The sequence below is a fragment of the Acomys russatus genome, chromosome 4, assembly GCF_903995435.1.
Source record: "Acomys russatus chromosome 4, mAcoRus1.1, whole genome shotgun sequence".
NCBI lineage: Eukaryota > Metazoa > Chordata > Mammalia > Rodentia > Muridae > Acomys > Acomys russatus.
In genome coordinates this window covers 54,317,722-54,335,879 of record NC_067140.1, presented here as the reverse complement: position 1 = coordinate 54,335,879, position 18,158 = coordinate 54,317,722, and the positions used below count along the sequence as shown (strand labels likewise).

At 44.0% G+C, this 18,158-nt stretch overlaps 1 protein-coding gene across 1 annotated transcript in view; it reads left to right on the top strand.

Annotated features, from left to right (window-relative positions):
- Fsip1 (fibrous sheath interacting protein 1) overlaps positions 1-18,052 on the top strand; it is a 108,735-nt gene extending 90,683 nt beyond the window's left edge. Inside the window, exon 10 of the mRNA XM_051144369.1 lies at positions 17,465-18,052. Within this exon, the coding sequence (XP_051000326.1) occupies positions 17,465-18,031 (567 nt within the window). The 3' untranslated portion in view covers positions 18,032-18,052. The remainder of the gene's footprint in view (positions 1-17,464) is intronic.
- The last annotated feature ends 106 nt before the right edge of the window (positions 18,053-18,158 follow it).

Here is an 18,158-nt window from a genome sequence, read left to right as displayed (position 1 = left end):
TCTCAGCACTTGGGACACAGAGACAGGTGGATCTCTTTGAGTTTGAGGTCAGTCTGCTTTACAAAGAGAGTCCAAGACAGCCTGTCTTTCAAAAATAGATGAATAAATAAATAAACCAAGCCAAACAGGAGCACAGAAGCATAACAAGTTAGTCCTAACAACCTCCTGAAACAAAGACATGATTGCAAGGTGCTCATAACAACAGGTAGTCAAAACTACTCTTTTGAAACAAAGGCAAGATGGTCATTAGCTTCTTGAAATAAAGGCGTGATTGCCATTCCTGGAACAGGCAGTACAGAACCATTTGTAGTTACGGTTATAGTGGGGACAGAGCCCATTACCAGAGGTTTAATCATAAACAGGAGTGAACCCAGTTTGCCCTTACTATAAGATGGCATTTAAGCCTAAGATGGAGGGAGGCATGTTGGTTCTTCAATACCTACAAATAAGTAAAAATGTTTTGCAACATTTTTAAAGTTAGTATAAGATTTTTCCAACTTTAGCTCCCATAAAATTCTTTTTTTTTTTTTTAAATGTAATGATACAAAGCCATGCTTGTGAAGGACACTTGTCTTTGTACCCTGTTGTTTACCTGACAGGATCAGGACATTTCCCCATTTCATGACTCTAAATAAGATTCTCAATTTGCCTCTCACTGTGGAGTGTGGGACCGCCTATTGATTTTCCTAGTTGATTCTGATAAGGGCACTCACTGGAAGTAAGCTATCGAGTATGTATACCTGGAACTAAAGGATGGAGTGGCAAGAATGGTCCATCTACCCAGTGTTCGCCATGGTGGTGGAAGTGCCGGTTATTGAGGTGGTGAGGGTAGCAGTCCCAGCAGTGCCACTGTGGCCCAGGTGGTGCCATGTTAGTGTGCTCAGCTCAGCAGAAGTAGTGGCCACAGATTCCTCTGAGCGCTTTTGCTTGAGTAGACCCCTATCTGTTTCTGGTTGTTTGTCAGCACCTTTCTTTTGCCTTCTCAGTAATGATATGGAAATGCCTGACATTATTTTAATTCTATTTCTGCATACAGAAGCCAATACCAGTCTCAGTTTGGCTGTTTTTATTATTTGCTTCTAAGAATGCTGATGGATGTGGAAATTGACACGGGGAATAGCTATAGGAAGTAGAACTGCCAGGACCTGGGTGACAGCTGGGGTTACTGTCTGGGTTAGTTGGGTCAGTTGTAGCAGGGATGGGGTGTAGGTACACTATAGCACACAGAGGAAATTCTGCAAGGGGAGACTCCATGAGCTACTAGAAGGAAGTGCACAGGGAGGGAAAGACTCTTAGGCACATGTGGGGCTTCTGTCAAAAACTCTGAAGGGATGAAGACCAGGAGCAGTGAGGTGATGTGGCCACGGAGTCATATAGAGATAGGTGGCTTAAAGAGAAAGAACACGAGCTAAAATCCCCCTAATTCCCTTAGTATGGACCAAAACATAAAATATTTCTACAACTGAATGTAAAGAATTCTCTTTTGCAATTTGTTTTGTAAAGATGAAAAGTCAAATGCAATTTCCTAAATTACAGTTTGGTTAAATCCATAGCCATGCTACTTAGGCTAAAGTTTTGGCACATCCAGAGAATAGAACCCAGGAATAGGCAGAGGATACAGTAGAATTGGTGAACTCACGGCACCCTTAAGACCCCAGAGTCCCTTCAGCCACCCCTGTCGCGGGAAGAAGCCTCATGCCCCACTTGCTGGGCTCTTCCTGCCTTGATGTAAATGTCTATCTTCTGACCTCTGCTGTGTTACATGGCAATTCGTTATCCTTATTCATTTTATAGAGCTGTAATTACTATTAGATCCCAGCATGCCTTAAAACATCATCAACAAAGGCAAAGCTAGGAGGGGACAGTTTATAGAGGTAAAAAGTTGCCAAACCTTGACAGTTATCACTGACAAAACACTCTGGGAACATGTATGACAATTACAGTTGAAGGTTCCAGGTCAAATAAAGAAAACTACAATTTTAGATAGGTTGAATTTATTGCCTTGGAAACACTTAGCCAGAGATTCTGGATTCAATATGTGAACATGAATACATGACATTGATTCTAATAGTTTCTTTGATCTGTTGACTAATATTTGAACCTTAGCTCCAAATGAGATGCTAAAAATTCCTTTAGATATTATGGGAACACAAATACCAACATCCAAGGCTAAGATTGATGCAGAGTGGGGGCTATATCGTGATTATGGAGACCTGTATGCCAACTGGACTCTTTAAGAGGGTCTTGATGGAGACTTTTGGACAAGAGCTTGGAAGATTAATTGATGAGGGGCCACTAACAAGGGAACAAGAGAGACATTCTACACTAGCCAGCGATGGTGATGGGTGGTGCTACAGCTGCTGCTGGGGATATTAATGTGCAGCAATGGGTCAGAAGTCCCAGCACTTTACCATCAGAAGGCAAGGTGGGTATATTATGCAGCCATTAGATGCATAATATTCTGAAAGATGCACATTTTAACATGAATGACTAATAGGGGTCCTTGGAAATGGCCATCAGTAACAGGACCTCTGTGACTGAAATGGTGATGGAACTAACAATGCCATCAAGTTTTTATAACAAAAATATTTGAGATTAATTTAAGCCATTACAACAAGAAATAGTGCCCCTTGCTCAGTTTCCAGACAGGGATCAGTTCCTAAACTCATCATCCCTAAACAGGGCACTATGAAAGAGCCTTGAATGTACTTCCTAGAGTAGTGGGGAAAGAAAGCATTGAACGCTTTCAGAGACTCCTGGACCTGAGCTCTGTTTGAGATCTGGTCTCTTGGCTGCAGCAACTCAACTCATGCTTTGATCCTTGCTGTGTGTTTGCTTAACGGGGAAAGGCTTCTTTATAGGCAAACGTGCACATATTCCAAACAGTTCGTGTTTACAAAGCGAATGCAGAAAACTCTACAGTAACTTTTAGAAGCAACACAGTTACGTCTAGAGTTACGTCTTCTTTGTGACTGTCACAGTTCTGTCTACAAGGCTGTTGGTCATTACCCAGGACACCCTGACCTGTTCAGCTGACACAGTACGATGTCACACTATAGGACTTTGAGCATTTTCTCTTGGTTGTTATCACCTTTATCCTAATAAAGGCTGGGATGATGTGAAGGGAAGCACAAAGACTCATCCCAGCTTTATGTAAAAGGGAACATCGAATGCATCCTCTATGAGACAGTACAGCATGCTTTGCGGGTCCTTATGCATTTGTGTCTAGTTCTCTGGGTGGCTTTTTTTGGTTTGCTGGCTAGAGAATTTAGCTTCCAGGATTTCGATGACAGGCGTATCTCGGAGCGTGCTACCCACAGTGTATCATTCTCGGTGGCAGTGCGATCTCACTTTGAGACTGGAAATGTAAAAGGACAGTTCACTGAGCAGCACTATTAATGGGAGCACAGTGTTTATGTCGGGCTTTGTGTGCCGCACAGAAGGCACGGGGTAATTAGATGCTTTAGATGCCTGTCTAGACAGGGCAGGGCTGCGGGAGCACTTCAACCCTGGGAAATGCCACAGGTCACTTGTTTGTGACCAGAAACAGCTCTCCTTCATCAACAAATTCAGTGTGAGGTTAAATCTATGGTACAAGGTTTCTGGCCAGCAGAAAATGCAGAGCTAATGCAATCTGACAGGACCGAAGGTTTGTACAACTGGGCTAGGGCTCACTCTGCCTGGTGTGGCCTGATGTGAAGTGCTGAGAGGCATGGATATCTTCCAAATAGTTTTCTGCCATCTGGCCGTGGGCCTGGATTTCCTTCCTAGAATCAGGGCTTTGGGTTACGTCATTTCTGATTCAAAGGCATCCTCTAAATATGAGTTCATTCCTTGAAAGAGTTCCTATGTATTGCAGTCCCATGGGAGACATGGAGAAGCACAGTTTTGGACAGGGAGGCTCCGAGGTGAGGCAGCAGGAAGTGCTTTCAAGTTTCAGATCGAGTATATTCCATGGGGAGGGTGTGCTTACATGGGGGACAGTGGGCAGCAGGAGGGTCTGGGCAGGGGAAAAGGGCAGAAGATGCCTGTGTGCGTGAAGCAAGAGACAGTCCTGTTACTTCCATGCCCTGCATACTCACATGGAAATCTCATTATTTTGAATAAAGATAAAAGTATATTGAAACCAGCCCCTTTCTGGTTACTTTCTTTGGTAATTTCTGGTACTAGAGATATAGTTGGCCTCACAGGAAGGTGGCAGTCATATTCTACCTTTGTCCCATGTTGGCTCTCTCCCAGCATCTAATGGTCTCTGTAGTCTCTGAAATCCAATAGGATACAAGGTAATCTACTCACTGCAAAGTGTGTGAGATCATCTATAAAGCTCCATGCATTCTTGGCACCTCGCAGAGACCCTCAGGGCTAAGGGATGGTTGAACTTGAATAATGCAAACTTGAGCCTGTGGCTTCCTGAGAGCTCACCTGTGGCTTCCTGAGAGCTTACCTGTGGTTGTGCCAGCAGCTGCAGGTGAAGCTGCACGCTCACATCCCGGTGGTGGCTGAAAGTGCACCCGTGCCACGCTGCCTTACACCATCAGCAGCTCTCTGTAATCTTACTCAGCACACATGTGTTCTTGTTAGTGTTTCTCAAACTACTGCTTTGAGCCAATAGATGCTAGCATTTTCTTCATCAGTTAGAAGTCCAAGTGGGAGATTTTGTGATTTATCCAATTCTTAAAAAGTGAGGGAAAAGAGGTGAGATTTAATCTTAGAAATACCATCCTCTCCCTCCTGTATATTGCTGCTAAGTGCATGTCCTGTGTCTCTGGTGACGAGACAATAGTTTTTAGAAAGATAATGTGCAAGCCTAAGGAACATTCACCTGAGGTCTTTTTCCATGTGGCCATGGGAATGCACACGGCATAGAAAACAGCATGGAGAAAGGCTGCCTGAGATGCAGAGGGATGCCACACGTTTGCAGGGCTTGCTGGCCTTGCTTTTGATTCCTCAGGGGGCTGTGAGGGGCTGCTTCTGTTTAGCAGAAGGCAAGCAGCCCCCCTGTCTTCATGATGGAGGATCCTTAACATATGAACAGCACCACATGGCCTCTCCTCCGCGTCATGCCAGTCATTCCTCCTCGGTTCAGCTATGGTTTTGGCTTTCTTCCTCTGGCTCAGTTCACATCCTGCCTCTAAGCTCCTTCTGGCTGCTCTGGATAAATGTCCTCCCAATTCTCTAAGGAATTTTCTCCTTCTATCCTGCCCTATGGGTCATGGTCTGACATTTGGGTCTCAGCAATGACAATAGGAATTGATTATTAAACCCTGAACCCCAGTGGTGTTGATGCTGCTCTGTTACAGTAATTTGTATCCGTTCAGCCTACAAAGCAAATAACTGACACAGGGAGACTGAAATGTACTTTAAAGCTGCCAGCACTTCGCTGTCCCCACCATCCTCCTTCAACTGTCAAAAATCCTTGTCCCTCTTCCAACTGTCAAACTTTCTCCTCCCCTCCAGGAAGTCCCGCCTTCCACTTCCTCTCCTTCTGCCCAGCTGATTGGCTAAACAGCACTTTATTGACAGTTGATACATTCACTCAGCATTCCTCCACAATTCCGCCTTTTAGTCTAATTAAAAAAAAAAACCCTTTTACCTATACATTTATATCATTACACCAATATACAATATGTATACACAAGAACCACAAAACAATTGTTATATTTATGTCATAATGTTTCACTATCTTCAACCCCATCAGAGACTTGAGAAGGAATAAAATTAATTAGCTGAGTAAATAGGAAGTGCAAGTTAGCAGCTTCCAAAATGGGGGGTGGGGGTAATGATGACAGAGACACTTTGCTACCTGAACAGTCACTCGAAACTCTTTAACACATTGGAGCATCATCTTCAGCCTTCTGGCCCACTTTATCTGACAGACGTGTTTGTGAAGCAGGGACTATTGAGGACTTGCTTACCCTGTCTTGGCAGAGTTAGGCCATCAACTCCACCTGCATCCAAGTTTGCCCATTTCAGGCAGAATTCTGTCTAGGGCAGAAAACAAGGACTTTTTTTTTTTTTTTTGCCCAGGGCCGGGTTTGCCACATCTGAAGCCATCTCCATATGTGGGTTCCTCGATGCTCATTACCTTCTTTGAGGAAGGCTGGGTGTTGCCAGGAGTCAACCTGTCTCATTTTCAAAGAATCATCAAACAAAATTTCTTTAAATGCCACATTTTGTAGGTCTCTGAGGTTTTTGAAAACTTAATCTAAATATTTTACCTTATCAATATATTAAACCTAAGATGTATAGTCTTGTGATAAAATTGAATAGAGCAATGAATTAAAAATAAACCTATTTTACATCAATATCTAATATTCTATACCAATGAATTAAAACTAGTCTTGTGAATAGCAATTAAGGCCTTAAATTGAAGAGTAAATTCAATAATCTACCTTTTGTCCTATCATTCCTATATATTTTTATATTTTCAGAGAAAAATCCCTGAGTTCAGCCTCATTCTTTCTTGTTTTGGGACAGCCTGGACAGACTGTAACTGTCTTTGATAACCCCTTTTTATAGTTTTAATTTTTTTTATCAGGGGTATCACCTGTTTTATCGTTTGTTACTGAAATTGGAGGGATGTTAACTTGGGTTTTCCATTGTTGTAACAGATCTCTTCCCCATAAATTTATGGCTATATCAGCCATATATGGCATTAGTTTTCCTGTTTGACCTTCTGGCCCTGTACATTTAAGCCATCTGACACTTTGTCTTGTTTGAGATAATGTTCCAGTTCCTGTGAACTGGGTAGATACCTTTTGAAAGGGCCAAATTGGATGCCAGGATTCTTGAGAAATTGAAGAGTCCCGCCTTCCACGTCCTCTCTTCTTCCCAGCTGATTGGCTAAACAGTGCTTTATTGATGGTTGATACATTCACTCAGCATTCCTCCACACTGCTCTGGGGTCCTTGTACAGAGTCTAGGTAGAGTTATTTGATGCTGTGCCCCAAGTCCCACCCAACAGCTAAAGATGTCACCCTCAGAGCCTTGCCAGGACTAAGAACTGTCACTTCTTGTCTCAATAGGGAACAGCAAAGCTTGGAGACATACTTGGGCTGTTACCACTTAACAATTCAAGGAAACAACTAACAAATAGAAGTGGTGTGTTACTGATGTGGCCAGTACTCCTGCATAGGTTATCACGCATGTGCAGATCTAGGCACTCTCCTGCATAGGTTATCACGCGTGTGCAGATCTAGGCATTCTCCTGCATAGGTTATCACGCATGTGCAGATCTAGGCACTCTCCTGCATAGGTTATCATGCATGTGCAGGTCTAGGCACTCTCCTGCATAGATTATCACATGTGTGCAGATCTAGGCACTCTCCTGTATAGGTTATCACATGTTTGCAGATCTCAGCGATGGACCCTGGAGAGTTTTGGTGGCAGGACAGCCTGTCTCCTGGACATGGTGCTATGAGGAAATTCCTTGGCCATATGAAGGATTACCTAACTTTTCCTAGTTCCTAGGGTTGAACACTGTTTCTTTGTGAGGAGGGTCTTGGTGCATGTTCTCTCTCGGGGGAGGGTCATCCATGTAAATCCTCTCACAAGCCAAGGGAGAGAGCCATCCCTGGGGCAGCTGTGGATGGGAATTGATCATATACTGTGGCCTCATCTCTGGAAATCAGAAGTACCTAAAGATCCTAGGCAAGGCCTTGTCCAAAGTTTGGTGTGAGGCCAGATACCACCTTCCAGGCTGAGCCTTTGTCTCCATCTTGACTTTATAGATGGCCTCCTCAGTGCCACTCGTGCCTATATATGAGAGGACACCATTTTTCTTTAAACCTTGTTGATCTGACCAGGCGTTAGGTGAATTCTTCTGCAAGGTGACTGTGTACTCAGCAGCCATCTCAGTCCAACCAAGATAGCATTGTTGAAGATCTCAGGGATGGTGTTTTAATGCTATCATAGATTTGGTTCAAAGCTTGGGTATTGAAAAGCACAAGATAACAGGCTGTGGAGAAGTAGCCTCTGAGAGCCTAGAGAGGCTCTGAGGGGGCAGTGACTCATAGTATTTCCAATTTACTCACTACCCAGCTGACTCCTAGATAGAGTCAGGCAAGATTTGTCTCCATCCAAGGTTAAGACAATTGGCTGATGGAATTGACTGCTGCTCCTATCATGACTTTGTTGAATGCGGCTCATTTCTGTGTAGTAAAACTGAGCATACACTTGAAGTATGGAAGCCCTTCAAACATGCAAAATGATCCTCATAGCTTACACAAGGCAGGAAGCCAACAATCCCAGTGAATTGTGGGAGCCACATACTGGATGTGCTTTCTTGGGGTTGGGTAAAGAGAAGTCATCCAGTGCTTCATGATTTGAACATCAACTCAACCTGGAGCCCCTTTATAGCTTCCTGCTGCAAATTTGCATACCTTATGCCTCAGCCAGCCTTAGTTATCTGGGAAAATGGGGTGGGGATCAGACTCCCTTTTCTGTAGAGCCAGAGCCCCAGCTTGATTTCAGGTAAAGGAAGCGATAGACGTGTGATATAGACTGACTTGCCCAGAACAAAGGGGACCAGATCTGAGTGGAGTCACTATTATTACTTGGAAGCAGCAATCCCCATAAAGCTTCCAATGGTAACTGGAACAGAATAGTGAAATCAAGCCACCCCACCTTTTTTTTTTTTTTTTTAACCAGCAACCCTACTAGAAATCAGAGCAGTGAAGTTGACCCCTTCTCTCTCCTGTGCATGTCTGCACCTTTCTAGCTATGTCAACACCACCACAAACTTCACTGCCTCGTCTCAGGGCGCTGTGCCTTGCCCTTCATCACACTCTGTGGTGTTTTCTTCTCCAATCCTCCCAGCATCTAGGGGGACTGACTTGCTTTCCTGTTTATGGCCTGCCTCATCTCTCATGCCTCATGCCTTGCAGGTTCTCTGGCAGCGACCCTTACTTTCCTTTTGACTACAACTCAGGTTCTTTTCTGGCCAGACAGCTTTCATTTTTAAAAATTAAAAACATGTTTTAATTAAAAACTCTGTCCTATAGAATACCTCCCAGGGACAGTATGTTTGTCAGATCCACCTTTATGTGACTAGGAAAGCCCCGGGGCAAGAAAGGAAGCCGGATATGGGGGAAGGAGCCAGGGGGAGCGAGAATAGCCCACTTCCTCTAGAATCCTTAGTTCAATTGTTGCAGATGTTAAAATGAATGCTAGTTGTTTTTATAGCCACCCTCTGAAGATTAAAAGAGGTGATATGAGTCTCTTAAGTGCACAATCCCACTTTGACTTCAGATTGCTGCTCCCTCATCCAACTGAAATGCCCTTTTAATTTTACCAACAGGTAAGTACTTTCCTTCCTTCTGTCTGTCTGTCTTGCTATGTCTTTGTACCTCAGTCAGCTTTCTGGGTGCTGGACTACCAGGCTGGCATCACCACACCTAACCACAGGTGAGTGTTTTCCGACCAGCAGTTCTATTGTCTGCCTTAGCTAACTGTTCGGCGAGTGTTCAGATGGGACGAGGCTGGTAATGTTGGCAAACATCTTGACAAATAGTGCTCTGACTGACTACAGAAGTGAGTCACGTCTCGGTGAAGCAACAGGTCCTTTCTCATGGTTTCTGTGCTTTGCAACGATTGTGGCTTGTCAGTTTGGTAGATGTGAGGGTTGTCTCCTGCCCTGCCTCTGCCTTTGCTTAGGAAGTCATGCCTACCCACAATCCTGCCAGAGCATCAGGTTGCATGGCCTTGGGGTCAAGTTGCACAGATGAATGGAAGAGTAGAAAAGAGAAACCAGGGCAAGTTGAGAGAGGAAGATTGCATCTGGAAGAAGTTATGAGACATGGAGATCCAGAAAGAGAGTGACGAATCCTTGACAGAGCTCCCAGTAGCTCAGTTCTAGACTCCATCAAGCCTGTTGAACTTTATTTCTTGCTCTTGGTGGAATTAATGACCATTAAATGACCTCATAGACTTTGTAACTGTAACCTTGTCGCCTTTTTTTCCCTTCAGGTTTTTTTTTTAATGTTTATATCTGTAGGACACCTCCCCCCTCCTCTTTCTCTGCACGTGTTCATTCGGTCGGGTGTGTGTGTGTGTGTGTGTGTGTGTGTGTGTGTGTGTGCGTGCGCGCGCGCGCGCGTGGTTATGTGTCTGTGTGTCTGGTCCAGAGGCCAGATGGTAGCTTTGGAGCCATGGAGCTGGGTTGTGAGCCAACCAATGTCGGTACTGGGATGCAAACTTTAGTTCTCTTAACTGCTGAGCCATCTCTCTACCCACCTCCAGCCTGTTTTCTTTCTTTCTTTCTTTCTTTCTTTCTTTCTTTCTTTCTTTCTAAAACTTTTTTGTGTGTGGTATATATTTCTTTTATTTTCTTTTTAATTTTTAGATTAACTTAAATTTGTTCACTTTACATTCCGATCTTAGCGTCTTCCTCCGCTCTCCTAGTCCTACCCTTCCTCTCTCTTCCCCCTTCTGGATTCCTCAGAAAAGGGGAGCTCCCCTCCCTCCCCTCCCCTCCCTCCCTCCCCTCCACTCCCCTCCCCTCCCCTTCCCCTTCCCTCCCACCCCCTGCAGCTCATCAAGTGGTTGCAGAGAGTTTTAAGCTTCTTTCTTGGTAGCTAAGCCAAGGGTGGACTGTTTTCTAGTTGTTTGTTTTGTAGTAGAAGTCATTTTCAATGAAAACGTTTTTACCTTTGCCCTTGCAGTTGATTATTTAGGATGCTCTGTCTCCTGACCCATTCTCCCTTGTGATATGGAATTGGTTTTAGATGGTGTTCTTTGAAACTCTGTTACGGGAGATGCCTGACAACTAAGCTTTCACCAAAGCCCTGGATTGCTTCTGCGAGCCTGTGATGGTAGATTTCATGGTTGTTTTGCACTACCTACCCAGTTTCAATGGCTCTGTCAACAAATCCAGTGCCCAAATAATAGAGCTTTTTATGGCTGGGGAACTGTAGATGTTTGAGCTCTGGAGGGGAGGTAGGGATGGGAGTGAGGCACTCCACACCTGCTTCTTCCCCAGTAATCAGAAGGTTCCTCTGAATCAGATTTAATTCTTATACCAAACTGGCTTTTCCCGGTGGAGGAGTGTGAGCAGTGGGCACCCTGGGCATGGAGACATGACTGTGGTGGGTTTCTTCAATGAGCTGAAAGAAAGGGCACTGCATTTGTCTAAAACACAGACTGTGTCTGGCAAAGAGTTGAAGGTTAAGGGAACTACTTGGCAGAAGAATTGTCTTTTGTTTGTTTTGTCTTTTGTTTGTGGGAAAAGATACTCGGAGAATGAAAGGGAGAGAAGTTCTTTCCAGTGAGGTCCAGCCAGACTCTGGACCCAGATCATCTGTGTGCAGCAAATCCCCACTCTACTACTAGGTGGCTGCGGACACCGGGCATTATTTAACTCATTGATACCTCATGTTCTGTATATATAAAGTGAGAATAATAGTGAGATGACATTTATCTCTTAGGTTCACTGCAAGGATGAAATGAATCAGCGCATGTAACATGCATAGTGCAATAGACGAAGTAATTGTTAGGACTGTTCTGCATGCAGGACATCAGATGGCATCTGTAAGACTAGTAAGCGCCTGAGCATCAACCCCACATATGTTATATGACTTTCCCGATGAAACAAAACCCAGTGCATCAACTCTGTTCATTTTCTGTGTACACATTGGCTAATAAAGAAAGAGTATTAAAACAAAGCAATGTCTCTGAGTGAGACATCTAAAGAATACACATTCTTTTTAGCAGCCACAGAACTTTATCTAAATTGATCATGTAACAGTATGCAAGCAAGTCCTCACAGGCACAGGAAAACTAGAATAAGCACTGTCGTCTCTCTGACTGCAGTGGGACAAATCTAGAAATCAACATCAAAGAAGCTACGGAACATGCAGACACTCATGGAGTTAAACAGTGCACTGCTGCTGAATGAGAGGCACTGAATGAGCGAGTCGAGAAGGAAATAAAATTCCTAGAATTGAATGAAAATGAAAGCACACATGAAAGCCGTCTTTCCAGACAACTTTATAGTTCCAAGTGACACAGAAAGAAATCGGATCTAAAGTAAATAGCTAATGTTGTGCATTAGGGCCCTGGGAAAATAAGAACAAGCCAAACCCCAAGCAAGGTGGAAATTAATGGACTAGGAATGAAAAAGAACTCATGAATCAATAAAATGAAGAATTGGTTCTTGGAAAGATAACCAAGATCAACAAACTATTAACCAAAATAAGAGAGAGAGAGAGAAGGAGGGAGGGAGGGAGAGGGAGGGAGGGAGGGGAGGGAGAGAGGGGAGAGGGAGAGAGAAAGGGAGAGGGAGAGAGGAGGGGAGAGAGGAGAAACATCGAGGGAGGGAGGAGGGAGAAAGAAAGGGAGGGAGGGAGGGAAAGAGCAAGCCAAAAAACTAGAGATGAAAAGACAGTATATCATATACCAGTAAAATTCAAAACTATCAAGCTATAACTTAAAAACGTATAGTGTACTAAATTGTTAAATCTAAAAGGTGAGATGAATAATATCAGACTTTAACAAGCAATGACACTAAAGCAGTAATACAGAATGTCCTACCTAGACAGAGTCAAGTCCTAGACAGATCTGCTGGATCCTCCCAGACTGTTAAAGATGCGCTAACACGCTGCATTCTCAAACTGCTCCGCGTAGAATGCACTCAGACTCTGCTTACAAAGCCAGCATCACCCTGATACCAAAAGCAGACAAAGACACAGCAACAAGGAAATGTGTCGATTGGTCTTCCTGATGAGCACAGATGCAAAAAATGCTGTTACGATGCTAGCGAACTAAATACAAGACCACATTACACATCTGCTTGCTACAGTGATGGCTCTTGCATCCCAGAGACGTAGGAGTGGTTCAACACGCATGAATCAGCAAATCCCAGAGACGTAGGAGTGGTTCAACACACATGAATCAGCAAATCCCAGAGACGTAGGAGTGGTTCAACACGCATGAATCAGCAAATCCCAGAGACGTAGGAGTGGTTCAACACGCATGAATCAGCAAATGTGATGCCACAGAAATCTGAAGCAACTCACATGGTCGTCCCGATAGAATTCAGAGAGGCTTTTTTTTTTTTTTTCCAAAATTCAACATTCCATCAGGATAAAAATCCTGAAGAGACAAGAAACAGAAGGAGTGTATCTCCAAATAAGAAAGGCTATCCCAATAGTATACTAACCGGGGGACAAGGCTAGGCTGGATAGCCACATTTAGAAGAATAAACTACATCCCTGTCTCCTGTGCCCCCCCAATCCAACTCTAAGAGAATCAAATGTCTTAATTTAAGCCCCGAACCCTTGAAAATGTTAGAGGAAAACAGCAGAGAAAATAGCTCAAGATACTGGCATAGGCAAGTGCCTTTTCACCAGGACACTAGCTACCCAACAACAAGTAGGGCCCTGTGAAATGGAAAGCTTCCATGTTGCAAAGGAAAGCATTGAGTGACGAGGCAGCCACAGGAGGGGACGAACCCTTCACTGGCTGCACATTTGACAGAGCATTGGTATCTAGAGCACACAAAAAACTCGAGAAGCTGAGCAGGAAGTCAGACCTCTGAGCCAATAGCCAATAGACAGGCTAAGGAGATGAACAGGAGATGGAATAAAAATGGAATAGACATGAACACATGTTCTACCGCACTAGAAGTACAACCGCAGAGGACTATAAACCAAAACCACGTCGAGATTCCACCCCACTGCGCCAGAATGACAAGCGTTAAGAAAATGAACAGTATCTGGCCATCGTGGTGGCTCACGCCTTTAATCCCAAAATTCAGGAGGCAAAGGCAGGCCAAGCTCTGTGAGTTCAAGGCCAGCCTGGTCTACAAAGCAAGTCCAGGACAGCCAGGGCTATTATCACAGAGAAGCCATGTCTTGAAAAACAAAAAATTAATTAATTAAAAATATTAAAAAGAAAAGAAAAGAAACCATAGTAAATGCTAGTGGATGTGGACATGAGAACCTTATGCACTGCTGGTGGCGATGTGGCCTCTGTGAGAGTCAGCGTGGACATTTCCCATGGGATAGTTATGTATCCCAGGTGACTCAGCCACATCATCCCTGGGTATGTACCCAGAGGCATCCAAGTCAATGTAGTACAGAGACCCTCGCACAACACTGTTCATTATAGTGTTGCTCGCAATAGCTGAGTTATGGAACCAACAACCGGGGAGTGAGTAAGGGAAGTGTATGCATGTTCAGTGGAGCTTTGTTACCCATAAGGGACGAAGCTCTGGTTTGCAGGAAAATGGAGGCAACTGGAGAGGATCATATGAAGTGAATTAAAGTGGTCTCAGAAAGATACACATCAGCTGGTTTTCTCTCACTTGTGACTCCGAGTTTATGTAGTGACATAAACCATATGCATAGCTAGGATGTGAAACTGGAAATAAAGCAGCTGAGGGGAACAAAGGGGCTAATGGGGAGGAGAGAGGAGTCGCATGGGAAATAGCCTCAGCAGTGTGTACTAGTATAAAACCTTGAAAAATAAGAGGAAGGAAGGCTCGTGAAAGGGTGGCTGATGTAAGGATGGGGAGGGCATCTGCTGTCTGCTGCAGCAATGAATCCTGGGAATGCACTGTACTGCATTTTATGGGCAGGGATGGTAGGAGTAAGATGTTTGTGAAAGTGTGGATATCAGCTGACATTGTAGGTGGACTTTGGACTGCTTGAACAGATGGCTCCTTGACTGCTCACACTGAGCGGCTCAGCCATGGAGTGTGCCAGCTCAGGAGCATCACAAGCAGTCTGGACGAAGCCTTGGCTATCACACTCAACTACCGAGAGTGCTCAGGGATGGTCCTGTAGAGCCTGAGGATAGTCCAGTGTAGCATCTGTGAGTGGCTTCTTGATAAAGGACTCTCCAGACCCTTGGGGGCATCCTTCACTCATTTGATTTCCACCATTTATTGAGTTTGTATGTGGGCGAGGCTCTGCTGGGAACCAAAAGATGAGAAAAGTGGGTCACATGGCTTTTTCTACACTGTGTCACCCAGAAACACTGTTACTGAACTAATTTAATTTTTCAAGACTACTATATTTGATTCCCTTTGTCTGATAATGTTTTGAGAGCAAATATTATAACAGTTCACCACTGGTGTTGTAGAGAGCTATTTTAAAAGCTGCTTTTGTTCCCAGCCAGGTTGCTCTCTGGTGTCAACAAGAAAGCGTTTCCTCATTCATTTGTGTGTTCTTCTTGACGTGGTGGTACTGAGGATTGAGCCTTGAGCCTCGTGAAGGAGATGTGCTCTCTGCCACGGAGCTGCGCCTCTGCTCTCTATCTCTCTTAAAAATAGTTGTTTACAAAAAATCGCTTCAGAGAAGTAAGTTGAGAGAGCATCTTCAGCTCTCTGTTCCCAAGATTTCTGTTTGTCCTACAGTTAAAAATTATTTTTCTTTCACTTAGTCCTCACTCTACCCCCCCTCCTTTGTTTATATTTGACTCTGTGCCCTTCATTTTTATAAAATATTTTGCTTTCCTCTCAGCACTCATAATTGCTTTGCTCATCTGGGAATCTAGCCAGACACATCATCAGGGTTTCCAGGCTTCTAGCCTATCAGTATCATATTTGGAAGAAGCTAAACATCATAGATTGCTTACCATTTCCTCCTCCTACCTGCTACCCCAGAGACTGACTTCTATAATCCTTTATTCTCTTGGTCCAACAAGGGCTGGTTGTTTTGTTGTTTAAGGACTTCATAATGACAGATGTTTTGAGAGGATGATGCATTATCTTCTTTTTTGTTTGTTTTTCGAGACAGGGTTTCTCTGTGTTGCCCTGGCTGTCCTGGAACTCTCTTTGTAGACCCGGCTGGCCTTGAACTCACAGAGATTATTAGCCTGCCTCTGTCTCCCAAGTGCTGGGATTACAGGCATGTGCTACCATTCCAGCTGCTGGTCCCCTCATTGTAAACAAGTTTATGTAAGCGGCGTTGGAAGGTCTCTCTGTAAGTACCCATTGCTGAGCTAGGACTGCCTTCCCTGCCTATGTAGTAGGGAGAAGGAAATGCTCTGAAAATGTAACAGTACCACATCTAGATTCTGGAAGTTATTTATGAAAAGTAGGATTTATAGGCTGTAAAGATGGCTCAGTGGTTAGGAGCCATGGCTGCTCTTCCAGAAGACCTGAGTTCAATTCCCAGCACCCCCATGGTGGCTCAAAACTGTAATTCAGCTCTCAATGTTTTGACACCCTCACACAAGCATACATGTAGGCAAAAGAAAAACATACACATAAAAGAAAAATAAATAAATCATTAAAAAAGTCGGACTTACTACCATGCAGTTCAACTCCTATTTCTTCACAGGTATAGTAACTTCAGGTTAAGCTAAGTTGTATTCTAAATTACCACTAAGAACAATTTTCCAGACACTTTTTCTTTTCCTCAAGTGCACAGTAACAGTTGCCACTGACTTTTTAATTTTATGAAAAAAAAAAAAAAACAAGAACAACACCATTTTGTGAGGAAGGCACTTTTTAAATGTGTTTTTATGCATTTGGAAACTTCCTTTTTGAACTGGTTGTAATTTGCTGTCATTCTCCTGAATTCCTGTACAACAGAGCCCTACATGTTTGCTTGGTTCACTTTTGTGTCTCCCCAGAGCATCTCTGGTAGAAGAATGTGGGTTTTTAATATTAATTACATTTGGTTTTAGACAATTTCACATATATAGTCAATACACACCAACCACTCTATGACTCACTTGGTAGAATGCTTGCCTAGTATGCATGAGGTCCTGGACTCAGTCCCAGGTGCTACATAAATCAGGTGTGGTCGCGTACAGCTGTAAAGGGGAAAAAGTGCTTTTAAATTTGTGTCTTGTTTAAAACACTCAGCCCTGGATAATCTTTACTAGTGGAGATTGAATATGTGTGATCAAATCTTTCTACCTGAGTACACACTGTTCTTGGAATGCCCCTGGCCTCTGCCTAGGCTTGAAATTTTGAAGCAATTACACATCTCAGGATGGGCCACACCTTTACCTTCCTCTTCTGTCCCCAACAGTATTGTCTCCGGAAAGCTGTGGACAGACACACTGGTGGTGAATCCCTGGGGGTGGGTGTCATCGCCCTGGATTCCCCAGACTCAGAAGTGAGTGGTACTTGGCTCACACTGAGGACTGGGTGGAGGTAGAGCAATCAGACTGGAAGTTGTGGTAGCGTCCCTCCCCTGTGACCAGGAAGACACTTCGTCTTCAGCTCCAATGTCAGCAGGATGCTAGTGCCTAATTTGGATAACTTTTTTATCAGTGCCATATTATTCTCTCCTCCAGATTAGTGTGTACAATTGACTCTAAGTTTACCCTGTAGGTTACTATTTAGCCTCCTACATCTTTAGACACCCCAAAACACAGTGCTTTCCTGTTTACATGTGTTGGGTAAGCTGTTTCCTACACTTGAACTTCTGCTATATTCCTGGAAGCCTACCCAGAATAAACATGTTTAATCAACCAATTGACTATGAAAACTTTTGGTTTTTTTCTTCAGTTAAACTCCACATCACGTCTTTCTGAGGAGCAGCTGAAGTGTCTTCTGGACGAGTGTGTAGCCCAAGAGAAATGCATCCCTCTTGGTCTTTCTTCTAAAAGAGAAAATGGAGGTCCTGGTTCAGCACATGATGGGCCCCCACAGCTTTGCCCATCTCCTCTCTATGAGTTGCTGGATGAGCCCGAAGCCACTGTCCAGAAAACCCAGCCAGACGATGTGAACAGGCTTGCGCATGAGGGACACGCATCTTCTGCAGGCTCCTATCTCACCAAAGCCCTGGCTGGGCACTACAATCCAGAAGCTCTCATCATCGAAGTGGAGACCATGAAACACATTCAGTTCTCCAAGGAGGAGGCTTTCAATGATGCAGTGGACTATTTTATGTCAAAGACCGTTGGCATCGGGAGACTGAAAAAGCCCCCTTTCTTGGATGATCCTCTGGATGACATCAACACCAACTCCTCCTCAGATGACCAAAAGCTGAAACTCAGCCTTGCACACCAACCAGTAGTAGGTGAGGTTGGAGAGCCCGTGTTGTGTGAATATTTCTTAGGCATCTCAACATGAAGATAATGTGAATAAAAGTAGAGGGGGATGCAGTGATAATCCATGAGCCTGTTTAAACAGCTTCAACTTTAATCTCTCGTGTAGTCAACTCTAACACCTATTGTCTGTCTGCTGTCTGTCTGTCTGT